The sequence below is a fragment of the Cyprinodon variegatus genome, unplaced genomic scaffold, assembly GCF_000732505.1.
Source record: "Cyprinodon variegatus isolate N-32 unplaced genomic scaffold, C_variegatus-1.0 Scaffold100, whole genome shotgun sequence".
In the NCBI taxonomy this organism is placed as follows: domain Eukaryota; kingdom Metazoa; phylum Chordata; class Actinopteri; order Cyprinodontiformes; family Cyprinodontidae; genus Cyprinodon; species Cyprinodon variegatus.
In genome coordinates, this window is record NW_015150553.1 from 769,616 (window position 1) to 783,258 (window position 13,643).

A 13,643-nucleotide genomic window follows, 5' to 3' on the forward strand; every position below is an offset into this window, starting at 1 on the left:
CATTGATTCACGATTACGGCTGGTATGCGATAGAAAGAGCGTTGATCTCCACCTCCACGGGCCGTGCAACCAACAATTACAAACGTTTTCACCATTTTTTACTGTCAATACTGCCTAAGGCTGCCACCCAATATGGCGGACGCGCTGAGTAGTCACGTGAGCGTGACGTCACCTGAAAACCCCCTATTGCAAGTGCGGTATTTCCCCCACAGACCACCAGGGCGGCCAAGAATACCATTGTTCAACCTGAAATGACTCATTTAATCATCCAAAACGTTATGGAACACATTAATTAACTGAAAAATGTTGCATAGTGTGCCTTTAAGCGTTCAGTTTAAATGTATCCTTAGAAATTGAGTACCTCCATAGTAAATGTTGGTGCAGTTACATAAAGATATAATGCATGTGTGGGGGGGTAATTTCCTGTTGCATGGGCTCCTCTAGTAAAAATAGTTTTTGAATGTTTACCCCTGAGCAGGAAACCACAGAGAATGGAGCAGTGAAAGAAGAGCCAACAGTGAAGGCTGTTCCCAGTGAGGCTGGAACAGCAGCTGTTGTGAGCAATGATACAAGCATCCCTCAGGACAAACGAGATAAAGCTCCTGAGTTGCTTAGCAACGAAATCAACGTTGATAAAGGTAAAAGGAAAAAAAAAATGATGAGGTTATTTTATTTAAAAATACATCATGCACATACTGTGTAATGTCACATTTACTGTTTAGCCATTTGAAGATGTTTGACTGAGCATCTTATTGGCCCTAGATTATTTCTAATGCTCATTTAATATTTTAAGTTAATACACTTATTTTAAAAGCTACTAAAATAAGGTTTTTGAAGTTATTGCTTTAGCTAATTACGAAATGATTTCATTTAGTCTCCTCAGAGCAGCCTCCAACTGATGACCTTCCTAAGGTCGAGTCCCAGACTGTTTTATCCACCGATTCAAAGACTCAGACCAAGCAGCAGAAAAAAGAGGCCAAAACGGAAGAAACTGAAGCTACAACTGGTAAAAGGTTGACAGACAATCTTGCAGCTGATAAAGACATGGAGGTGATGGACGCTCACGAGGAAGGTGCCAAGGCTAATGGTGAAGATCTCAGAGGAATAAGCCATTTTTATGCCCGTTTGTGACATTATTCTAAATAGCTATTCTTTTAGAAGCAGATCCTGGAATGGAGGATATGCTGATTGGTCAAGGGAAAGCAGATGAGGCAGCTATTGGTGAGAACCAGGAGGAACAGGATGAGTATGACGACGATGACGAGCAAGTAGTTGGTGGGGCTGATCTGGAGAAAGAACGGAGAAGTAATTTCTATTAATATTTTCATATTAAAACATTTAGTCTGGTTGCAGAACAGATCTTCTTTAAGTTGCTGTTTTAATGTTTTTAACAGATAGAAACATGGAGGATGAAATGGCGGACTACAATGGAGACGATGACAACGAAGGGGAGTTTGAAGCCGACAAACAAGCTGCACTTGCTCAGTTTTAAGGTACATTCTGAAATGCATTCTAATGCTTCTCCTAGGACAAATCAGATTTTCTATTGAATTGCATTATAAATGAAAAGTGAAGGGTTAAACTTGGCGTAATCTTGTCTGAGTAGCACCGGATTTTCATCAGTAGTTTTCAGTTAATTTGAAAGAATGAATTGAAGATATCAAAAACCTAAATCCAAATTCCTGAAAACTAGCTTTTAGTATATTTAAGACCCATGAAAGTGATTATAACAGAGGTGTGTCGTAATTCAAAAAGCCATTAGCACCTGGTACATTCAGTTTAACTGAATCAGGGTGGCAGGGAGGCGACCAGTTGTGGTTCAGCTAAGGCGTTAATAAAAGTCTTGGGTGCTTCAACTGAGGCTTTTGGTTAGTCTACAGTGTTTGGTCCGGTGTCTCTCATCAGTCAAGCATGTTGTTACTGGTCATTGAAGTAGATATTGATAGTTTTTAGTGTGGGCATTTGCCAACTCCTTCCAGAAAATAAAACCAGCATCTCCTTAAAGCATTTCTGAAACAGGAAGCATAAAGTGGTCTAAAATGTTGTAGATGACTGATCTGACTTTAGACTTTAGACACAGATAAAACTGTGTGAACCAACAGCAGCAGACAGCATGACCTTTAGGGTATCAGCTGTGAAAACCCCAGACTAGACCTGAAACAAGTGGGTTAGTCTGTCTCTCCACTCTGAAAACAGAATAAAAGTTTCCCCTGGAAAGATTACTTTTAGACAGGATTTTACATGGGATAATTAAACTTAAAGGGACACAAGTTTTTAAATCCTTTCTTTTTTCATTGCAATCATTCAGTCTATATCAAGGGGAACTGTATTGATTTGTTTTGGTATTCCGTCTCCTTAAATGCGATTAGAGCCCATCACACCTTACCCCCCTTTAGGTCACAGAGCTCCGCTGCTTTGAAGGCTGATAGTAGAGATAAGATTGTCTAGTTGTGCAGATAATGTGGAACGGTGTAATGAGTTGAAGGGAATAATACACAAAGAAACCAAACATTCTGAATTATCAACTTAAAGTTTCAGCAACTCAGAGCCTGGGGGAAAGGCTTTTTGCAAAAAATGAAAATGGTGGATTTGATAGACTGGAGAACCAGAGGTCCGTGACCTTGTTTAGCAGCTCTGCAGAAAATACCGCAGTGTTTTGATTAAAAAAAAGAATAGATAAGGAAGGAAGATAAACAGATTGAAGAATATGACCCAAAGAGGATATAAATATATTTATGCAGCACATCGAGGAAATCACACTTTTCTGCACACCTAGAGACACCAACCATACAAAAAGTATTTCAGCGCCAAAACCTGTTCAATTTAATTGTTGTTGTTTTTTTTATTTGAGATGCACCAGTTACATTATATCACTTTTGCTTTGTTTGACTAACAATGTTAAATCATTATTTTGCAGACAAATATCTCCCGTACAGTGAACAGAAGGTGTCCACCACAGCCCAACACCTTCACAGAGCAATGAAACAAACTCAGCGAAAACCAAACCAAGCTGCAGAGTTTTTATGGTTTTCTTAAAGCCGACCAGTTTACCTTTTGTTTTCTCCTTTTGACCAATTGTCATGTGTCTTCTTCTTCTTTTTTCTTTTTAAAACATCTCGTCAGTCGTCCTAGCGGATGTTAAACATGACTGAAGTCGTCTCAAGACTTGACGCCATTTGAGCCACATTGAGGTGAACTAAAATTAGAAGATTTTGCTTACATGCTTAAATATATTATGGTCACTGGATAGTAGGTGTTAATTATTAAAAGATGAGCTTTAGAATCCACATGGTTCCTGTGATACACATCACCCAGCAGAGGGCGCCGTATTACAGCTCTAAATATAGCATCCTTAACAAAGTTTCAAAGTTCTCTTGGATGTTTTCTCCAGAAACACCTTTTTTTTTTTTTTTTATTTACTTTAAGTCAGTATTCCCTAATCCCTAAATCTGACCTTCCTGTAAGAGAAGGAAATTAAGGTTCCCCATTTGTAGTTTTCTGTTTCTGTTTTTTTTATACAAAAGGGGTGTATGACTTTGGTTTATTTAACGGTTATTTCTTAAAAACAAGTAAATATATCTAGAAAAGCGGCTCCTATACAGGAATATTCCAATGTTTTGCTGCAAACATTTTTATTTCAAAATATTTATATTGAGTAAGAAACTCCATATGAATGTAGAAATGTTCAACCATTTCATTTGGAACAAGCTTTTCATTCTGAGCTGCGTTTAATTCTGCAAAACACGTGTTTTATTTTTCATTTTGCACACACGCCATTTTGCGGCTTTGTAAGTCATCAGTAAGGTGGGAAAACTTGAAAATAGGAGACGCTGGGAATGCTCATCTCGCTGCTCTAAACTAGTAGTTTTGTGTCAACGTCTGAAGCTGCCGACAGCGTGGAAGTTAAACGAACACGGTCTGCTGCATCTGTGTTTACTGCCGGCAGGGACTTCTAAGCATTGCTGTAATATAACTGTAAAAATTTACACAAAGCAGGAGCATTGTGTTGTGCTTTGTGGCTCATTGAAGCCAGTAAAAGTGATCTGCAACTCTGTGGCGCGTTTGTGCAATTCAGAGTGTAGCAACACTGAGTGGAAACTGGGGAAGTGCAAATATTAATAACTAGTTCTAGGCACCAAGGTAACAGAATGTCATTTATGTATTGAAAGAAACTCTGTCATCTTGTAATTTCAGCAGGACAACATATGTTTTTTTTGTTAAGTGTCTCTGTGATATAGATGTGTTGAGGTAGATTTTAATTTGCGTAATGCTTTATCATCAGCTGTCTGTTCCAAGAGTGCAGTAATCGTGTAGGTAGTTCTGTTCCTGGAATGCTCTTTGCATATCTAGATGACTCCCTCTGGAAGCTGTAACTGTTTTTTTTTTTTTTATTGTATTTAAGTTAAGATGGTGTGCAGCTGGCGGAGCAAGTTAGATCATTATTCAGTGAATAAAAAAAAAAAATGTTAATAAAATGTACACTTTTTCTATTCAAACCTTTCTGCATCATTTTTAAACTGATAAAATGTTATGTTGAAGATCTGCTGATGGTTCATTTGGTTGCTTTTTTAATAATGCAAAGAAAGAAAAAGTCACTTTAACGGAAGATGACTAGAAAGTAGAGGTGGTGACTGATTCAAAGTGACATACCGTCTTAAGAACAATGATTAATAATGTTTGTCTTAACAATAAAGCCTTGATGGCAACATGCCAACAAAACTTCTTTGGCACCAGATCGTTTGCTTCTCGTCTTTTTCTGTATTTTTTTTTATGTTGTTTATGGAAAACATATTTACTTTCCTTTTAGTTGCTTTGACTTTTAATAATGTAACTTTATTATAGTTTTATGACTTAAATAATCATTTCCTTTATTAATAGTAGAGAACAAATTTTTTTTTACATTTATATTACACTTTGTGAATTTATTTTTATTGCATTTTTTTCTGTATTCCTGAGCAAAACAATTTTCTTGTTCAAAATTCGTATATTTTGTTTGATTCACATGGAAATAAAAAAAATGAAAAACAACCCCCATCCCGTTCTAATCTGTTTTTTTCTGAGTGCTGTGTGCCACATGTGTTGCAGGTAATCAGTCCAGCTTATTCCTGGACCACTGGAATATGTTCAACAGGTCCTTTGCTGTTATTCATTTTGGGTCAGAAATGGCATGTTTGGTGTTTCCATACTGATTTATCCGTTTATTGGATTAAGATACAGGGACTGATTGGGCCACTCCCATATTAATCAAACAGAGCATCTAAGCATTTGGAGATTTCAAACCGCTTCTCCCCACAGCTGTCGTACTCCTGAATGCCTCCTGACACCAACTATAAGTACTGTATAGGTTTTCATATTTATTTGTTTTATAGACTCTTAAAATCACTCTGCTTATATATACAATTTAAAGTCAGTGCATGCCTAGTCCCTGTGCACACATAAATATTTCCTGTATAGCATTTCTGGATAGATGCAAACTACATTTCATTGCTTGTACTTGTGACTGTGTAATGACAAAGTTGAAGTATATTCTAAAATAATATATAAAAATTAGAAATGAAAATAAACAAAAATATGTTTATTATGTATGAAGTTTAGGTGAATGCCGATTCCTCCAGTTCTTGGTCAGTATTGGTAGCGCCTTCGGACCATAAAGCACCTTAAAAGGACTTTGCTAGAACAAGATAATAAGAATATGTTGAAACAAATGATATGCAAAACTCACTAGTTCTTCGTTTGTGGTTTCAGATAAAAACATACCATAACATTCAAATAGAACATATATCTTGCAAATGCAAAACTACAACTGCAAAGACAATGAGCTACAGTAATTCCCAACTTTGTCTTTAGCAACAAATATAAAATTAGAGCTTTAATTCTGCATTTTGGACCATAAAATCAACAGCACACCTGTCAGAACATGTCAAAGTGCTTAGAATTGATCTATAGATACTGACACCAGTAAATTGGCTGTTAAAGCTCATTTTTTAGAGAACGTAACAGATATCATGATGGTGGTAGACACTAGAAGATGGGGATGATTTTGATAGAGAGGTGCATCTTCACTAATGACAGTCAGCAACCCAACAGATACCTGGGCCCAGGCCTCAGCACTGTCAGAATCCTGTATACAACCAATGAAAAACAACATTACATCAGGTAAATGTAGATAGGCATTGTCAATTGTCATCAAGTGATCTGTTCTACACCCAGCTTGAAAACATGAATAAAATTAAGCTCTGATTTCAGTCAATTTATTCAGATGTTATTGCTGTTACAGCTAGAGTATGTGAGGGAGAGAAATATTCTACCTCTTGTGCAGAACCCACAATTGCAGCATGGCAAGTGGGCGTGGCATTGTTGCACTGAGCACTGTAAGACTGTGACATGGAATGCAATAGGAGTTAGTTGAATGGCTGCTTTATTTTTTTAGGGGATTTTTCATTGTTTATTTTTTATATGGACTGAATCTTAAATATGCAAAAGCTGTATTTCTCTCATTTCACATTAGCTAGGCTATAGCATCACCCTGTTGGCATACATTGAAATGTCACAGCATGCTGCCCATCTTTGTGATATACAGCATGTGCTCCTCTAAGATGTGAGAACTTACAAAGAAGGTGTTATAGAAGTTCCACACCAAGTAGAACAGGGATGCCTTGGAGAACAAGGGTATGCACTGCTGTCACATCTGGCTTCTAGAAGTGGATAAAAAAAATAAAATTCAAGATTACGTAAGATTAAAAAGTTACCAAAACAAATACAAAATGCAAACCCCATTTTTTTTACAGGCTTATCCATTGTCTGATTGATGGTGCCAAACAGATAAATGCACTTTGAGTTCATTAAAAGATTTGAAAGTGCACAAGCAATTGTTATGAAGACAAGGTATTGGCTGTTGCCGAGTAAACCCCCCGTATTTTAAATAAGTGTTTTAACAACTGTTGTCTTTTGTCTGTAGAAAAATACACTGCTTTCAAGTCCAGTGCATCTGCAAGAATTTTTTTCACGGGAAAATTTTTGTGATATATAAATATATATATATACATTATTTTATTTTGACTTTTGCAAGATAAATCAGAACATGTGAGATGATAATTTCTACAGGAAAGAAGAATTAATATATATGTTTCATATATAAAGTTTAGGGAAGTGAATTCATCTAAACTATTTAGCACATTTCATTTAAATCTAAAAAATACAATAATGTATTTGACTGTAGGATTAATGTTAAAACAACTCAAAGACATGTGAAACATGACAAAGAAATACACTAAACTCATGTATGTTTTATATTTAATGTGTCCCTGTAACACCCTGCAAAAGACACAAATTTTAGTAACAATTGGGAGGGAGAGCAAGAGCAATCTTAGTGGTGATATGGCCCTGAACTTCCCTCCTTGATGGAGATGTGTTAAAAATGCATATTAATGTTAAAAGGTTTGGTTAAGTTAACATTGTGACAGCCACTTGCCAACTGTTATCATGTATTCTCATCATTTTGGCTTTGCAAAAGATTGAACAGAAACTAGTAGTAAAGTAACTTAGGTACTCCTAATTGTCCAACCAATGTGGGTGCAAAATGTGCTTACAAATTGCCTTTTGTGTGTTTTATCTACACACTAGATGCAGAAAAATGCATTCATGCATTAATTTGTAACTCGGAAATTTCTTCTTTGTTGAATCCCTGGATGATGTTGGAAAGCCGCCAAAAAATGTGCAAACATGTACTCTGCCTGTTAACTTGTTAATGTTTAACAAATGTTGGCTGATGTATTTCAGCAGACACAGAAATACAAATTCACACATACTATATAAATAATATATAGTGTATATATATATATATATATTAAATAATATTACCTAAGTTGCTTGAAAACTGACCTTATTGTTTCACAAGCGATCAAATCATTAAATTTCCATCAAATGTGTCTGTGTAGTCCAACAGGCACCATGCGGTCCTGAACAGGGTTATGACCGTTGGTGGCTTCTGCTGAGCATGCTCACACCCAGCCCTGATTGTTCTTAGGTTGAGTTCCAAAAAGTCACTCTTAGCAACTTCAAAAAAGTTACACTCACTCGAAATAAAAAGTAAATACCTTTTTTCACCATGCAATTAATTGTTACTTTGTAAAACCAATTAAGAAGCACACATTATACAGCTAACTTATTAATTCAAGCTTTGACAGCTATTGGAATTTACAGTGTATACACAAATACTGAAAGTAAAAACTTTTTCATTTTAAAACTAAATTAAAAAAATTAATAATAATAATTTACCAGATGGAAAACTCAGAAACTCAGAGGGAAAAGAGCTTCAGTTAATTTTATGCAGCACATTGCTGAAAAGATTCCTGAACAAAGGAGGCCAAAGAACAAAAAAGACTTTTAGTCATATCCAATTAATCTATTCAGTTGCAAAACAATGTGAACACATAACATAATACATTTCTTTAATTTGATTTTGGAAAGTTCATTTATTTCAGTAACTCAATTAACAGGGTAAAATTCATTATATAGATAAAATGTTGGTGCTCTCCTAAGCCCCCGCCGTTTATCTTTGTCCTTTTCAGGTCATTTGAATTCTCTGTCCATCCTAACAGAGATCTTTTACTGGTCCTTCAAAGTCTGATAAGGCCTATAAAAGAGGGAGCATCCGTCAGACAGACACCAGAGGAGACCCATCAGGTAGAACCACAATGAAGCCTTGCTTTGTCCTTATTTTGCTGGCTGCAGGTGAGTTTATTTCCCTTCTACAGCTACTTTAACAAATAACTTTGCTCAAATGTTGCTGTCTGCTCTTCCATAGATGATTGCAGACATGCTGCTTTGCGTGTTTAGGTTTTGGTCTGAAGCAGCTGAATGTTCCTATTTCAGGTGCAGCTTCAAGAATGATTGAGAAGAGGGTTATTGGGAGCAAGTCCTGTAAGGACAACCGGCGGTACCATGTTCAGATAAAGTCTGTTCAAGGTGGGAAGATCTGTGGAGGCGCTCTGCTCAACACCCGCTGGGTCATCACAGCATCTCACTGTGCAGAGCAGTAAGATATTACTCTTAATGGTTGCTTTTCCTCTACTATGCTTGTTGTTTTTTAATAACAGCATTTGTTGTGTTTTTATCAAGTTAAAGGAAATATATTTCATATCAGAAAATTTGACATGATCGTATTTTGTTCTGTCATTACACCTTTGCAGGGAGGTCAAAGTGACTTTAGGCTTAAACCATGATAAATTATCAAAAATGAAAACAGTATTCGATTCTGAAAAGGAGCAAATCATTTCCACTAAACAGCAGCACACCTTCGATAAACATGACATCATGCTCATACGGCTAAACAAGGACGTGCCAGCCAAATATCCCACCATAAGCCTTCCTTCAGGAGACTGCACGAAGCTAGAGCCAAAAACAGAAGTGGCAATTGGAGGCATGGGAGCAGATAAAATAGGTGGGGGTTTGAAAAAAAAAATTATAATTAAATTTGTCTATTTTTTTGTAAATAAACGAAAATGTCTGGGCATTTGAATCTCCAGGGAGTAAACCTATCAGTAATGTAAAATGTGCCACAACACTGATCTCTGAGTGTGGTGAGAACGACAAACCTGACAGTAAATACGCCAGCGATGAATCTACAGTCTGTGCCCACAAACCTGGAGTGGATTCCTGCTATGTAAGCAAACCATCCTGCTTCCTAACTATACTAATTATCTTTTTTTTTTTTATTCTGCTCACTCTGACCTTTGTTTTTTTAGGGGGATTCAGGCTCAGCTGTGGAGTACAAAGGTCATTTACAAGGAATTGTCGTTAGCGAGCCTAAAGATAAATGTGCCAATACCATCGTTATGCTGGATATCTGCAAATACATGGAGTGGATTGAGAAAACCATGAAGGAAAACTGAGTACACTCAGCGTTTCATATTTAATAATCACACGGAATTAATATATTAACTTACTTATTTATGCAATTGAGTCATACTCTATATGTTTATTACATGCATATTTTTACACTGCAAAAAGTTTTAAAAATTGAATAAGAAAATAACCACTTTCATTGAACAAATCTAGTGCAGTTTATATGTTGTTTTTTTTCCAATTGGAAAGATACATTTACTACTGTACCTGCTCAAATGAGGGTAAATACCCTTGAATTTATTTTTACATCAGAATTTGCAGTGTAACTAAAGGGCTATTCTGATATTTTAAAGATATAAGTTAAGACTTTTTTTTAACAATTATTTTTGTTAAACTCCCCCCTTTACAACCATTTATCACCATGAATAAAAAGATAGAAGTATGAAAACTTCTTGCCGTATCTGTCTTTAATTGTCTGTCTGGTTCCACCATGCACTCATTTCCCTATCTGCAAAACCACAATCAATTCTGAATTCCACTTTCACTTTAGAAACAAGCACCAAATGTTGTTATTGTCAGGTGTCAGTTTAAAATGGGAGCTCAGATAAACCAAACAGACAGAGTGGAGCATATGGCACAAGGGGAAACGAACACAGTGCCTGTAAAATATGCTAATGTTTGAATGATAGACTAACAGGAGTTAAATAAAAAAAAGTTTGTGTAGGGCAGAGATGAACATGTTCACTATTGTTTAAGTGACGGTTAAGGCATTTTAAACTTAGCACAAGCTCATTGGATTTACCAACCACATGCGGCTTATAGTGACTTAATTGGCCTGAGTTTATATATTAACTCCATTTAGTGGAGCATTTTGTTAAGAAATATCGTCTATTTTGAAGAATATCTGCTTCCACCTATTTTTGAAACATCATCTCTGATAATTTCAAATAAAATTATCCCAGGTTCCAATTCTTTTGTGACGTTAAATCCTCCAGGGGAGGAATTTAATTTTGATAATAATAGAAAGGAAATAGTAAAATCCTGTTATAGTCCCACAATGTGGGAAATAAAGAGTTCAATCTCCTGCTCGTGAACTACTACAAACAGTTAAAACTATAAGGTCAGAAATGCTCACACTCTATATCTGGTTCACAGCTGACTGCTTTACAACTGCTGTAACCCCACAGGCATCTCAGCTAAAATATAAATTTTGTCTTAATTTACCAAACATCTGTTCATCCAGCAGCAAAACCCCATAATAATCAATGTCAAATGAACAGCATACTCTTAAAGATTTGTTATGTCGGTTATTTCTTTCCCCTAAATTTTAAATCCTGTCAGAATAAAGTTTTACAGAAGAACAACATTCTCCCAGGGTCATTTGTAGGCTTTGTCCAGGTGTTACACAATTTTCTGCTGCCCAAAGTAGTGCTAAAGCAAAGTTAAGCAGATGTCTCCAAAATGTTTATTTGAGTGGTCATTCTGCATGGTTTAGGGCTCATTTATGGAAAAAAAATGTCCATGATTTTAGTTATTCTTGATTATTCTGAAAAACACTGAGTGGATTTCTAAAGTATCTTGTCAATCTGTGGAATGGATTCTTTATGGAAACAAGAAAAATGGGGATCTGTCCCGTCCACACACAAGTGTCCCATTAGTGGATGAGCTGTCCTTTTAGGGAATGACAAGGGATTTCAGAGATTTGCTAAAAGGGCTGTAATAATTTCATATAAATGGTATAATTTAAGCTTTTCAATTTTGCTGGCTTACAAATCTATAGGAGGCATTTTTATGTTTTTAAAATAGAAAATATTTAGGTCAGTTTATTTATTACATAATTTTACAGATTTGAAAAAAAAAATAAAAATTATAGGAACACAAATATTAACATGTTAAGCGTTCCTTTTAAAATTACATTTACAAATGAGCACTTACATATACTAATTTTATTATGTCATTACACATCTAAAAACCCTGTCTGGTTGTCCACAGCCAATCAACATCCAAGAAAACATCCTAAGGCAATTTAAATGTCAGTTTGAATTTTTCTCAACAAAATATGGAGAATAATTCAGCCAAAAACATGCAGCCAAAGGAAAAAACATTTTCCTTTCTGTCCTAAAACGTCTGTCTTTTTCTTGCTTTATCTGCACATATTTCTTTCTTTTCCAGATTGATAACATTTCATTGCAGATATTTGAAAGCCCGGCCCCAGTTGGACTACTCTTAGAGCACGTCCAGGTTGCTAAAAATGTAAAGATTTTAATGATGTGTTGACATGTGTAATGGTCACCCGATAGCAGCTGGGAGCTCAGTTATGTGCATACCCTCGTTGGATATCAGGGTGTGAAATACTGGAACAGCTATCAGAGATCTAAATGCTTACAGCAGCACACATCTGCCAGCAGAGGACTCTGCAGTACAGTACAGGCAACCTACAGGGCCTCACCTTTCTGCATTAAGGTTCGGTTGCTTCTTTGACTGGAGAATAAAAAAGGAAGGCTATGACAAAAGTGAATTTTTATGCTTACACTCACTGATTTTTCAATTTACTTCATCATAACTTCAGAAATGGTCAGGAAAAAGGAGGGATTTTCCAATTGCCTCGACCTCTTCAAAATCTGTTTTATATTTGTGAACAAGAATAACATAAAAAATGTGGAAAAACCCTAAATATAAGCATACATTTTTAACCGTTATCATAACAACCCAAGCACATTTTCTTTTCAAAATTACATTTATTCACCTAAAAATTGTAGCCCTTTGGTTTCTATTATTACTGTTTGTACTAGCTATGGACGATGATACAAGATAACTAAAATAAAATAAAAACAATAACAAACAACCAACTGATGGTGTTAGTTGCAAGTTGCAGTCTCCTGGTTCAAGTGGAAGCTCAAATCCTCAGGTTAAAAAATAGGCCTCAAATCTCCAAACTAGATTCCAAAACCTAATATTTTAGAATACTTTTAAAGGAAACAGACACTTGATAAATTTTAGGGTTTCATATAGTTGAGTTTGATATAATTCAACTCCATTCAGTTTGTTTATATAGAGCCAATTCACAACACATGTGATCTCAAGGGGCATTACAGAGACAATACAGTCAGACTGGTTAAATGTTTCTGTCTGTTGATTGCAACGAGTCACTGACTTGAAAGAGATCCTCCTCCTGGATGAGCTGGCGGCTGTGATTTTCGCTTGAATATAGAGAAATTGTTCCAGTTCATTCTATCAAAGGTGAAGTTTAGATCACAATTATTTGTTGTCCTGTTTATCATAAATCTTTACCTTTAAGTCATTTAGATTTGCTTTGTCTTGGAAGCTGGCTGATGGACTAATTAGCCTATAAGTCAGGGGTCTTCATTGTTTTCCAGGCTAAAGACCCCAAACTGATAGCGAGATGGAATGGGGACCCTCTAATTATATATATTGTATGAAATTGTGTTATATCATACTGGTCCTATAGTCACTCTATTACCAGTGGAGTAACATAGCGAAAGTAATTTCACCCAGGGATTATTAAAGTATTTCTGATTCTAATTCCTCGTTGATGGGACAGGTTATGTGAATTAATGCCCAATGAACGCCCAGCTTGAAAGAGCCTGACTTGACTGGAACATGATTCTGGTGACTCCCTCCCGCTACGAGTGTGTCTTAGGGTCCTGTTCACAGGTGAGGGCAGTTAGTGTTAAAAAACAAAGCAATGAATAAGTCACTAGCCTTAAAGCTACAGTGTGTAATTTTCAGCAACATCTAACGTCCAGACTGCAGACCGCAGCAACATGAACATCTCC

General features: G+C 36.1%; 2 protein-coding genes across 4 annotated transcripts in view; both read left to right on the forward strand.

Annotated features, from left to right (window-relative positions):
* golm1 (golgi membrane protein 1) overlaps positions 1-3,272 on the forward strand; it is a 10,336-nt gene extending 7,064 nt beyond the window's left edge. Inside the window, exons 7-11 of one of the 3 annotated variants that reach the window (XM_015374348.1) lie at positions 479-638; positions 875-1,087; positions 1,159-1,305; positions 1,395-1,493; positions 2,918-3,272. In XM_015374348.1, coding sequence (XP_015229834.1) covers positions 479-638; positions 875-1,087; positions 1,159-1,305; positions 1,395-1,492 — 618 coding nt within the window. In that variant the 3' untranslated portion in view covers position 1,493; positions 2,918-3,272. The remainder of the gene's footprint in view (positions 1-478; positions 639-874; positions 1,088-1,158; positions 1,306-1,394; positions 1,494-2,917) is intronic. The other 2 variants (XM_015374349.1, XM_015374350.1) reach the window with 2 other exon arrangements.
* A 5,356-nt stretch (positions 3,273-8,628) lies between these two features.
* On the forward strand, positions 8,629-9,924 carry LOC107084446 (trypsin-1-like). Its single transcript, XM_015374287.1, has 5 exons — positions 8,629-8,733; positions 8,875-9,037; positions 9,192-9,442; positions 9,528-9,664; positions 9,747-9,924. Exons 1-5 carry the CDS (start codon positions 8,697-8,699, stop codon positions 9,891-9,893), a joined length of 735 nt encoding a protein of 244 aa, XP_015229773.1. The 5' UTR covers positions 8,629-8,696; the 3' UTR covers positions 9,894-9,924.
* The last annotated feature ends 3,719 nt before the right edge of the window (positions 9,925-13,643 follow it).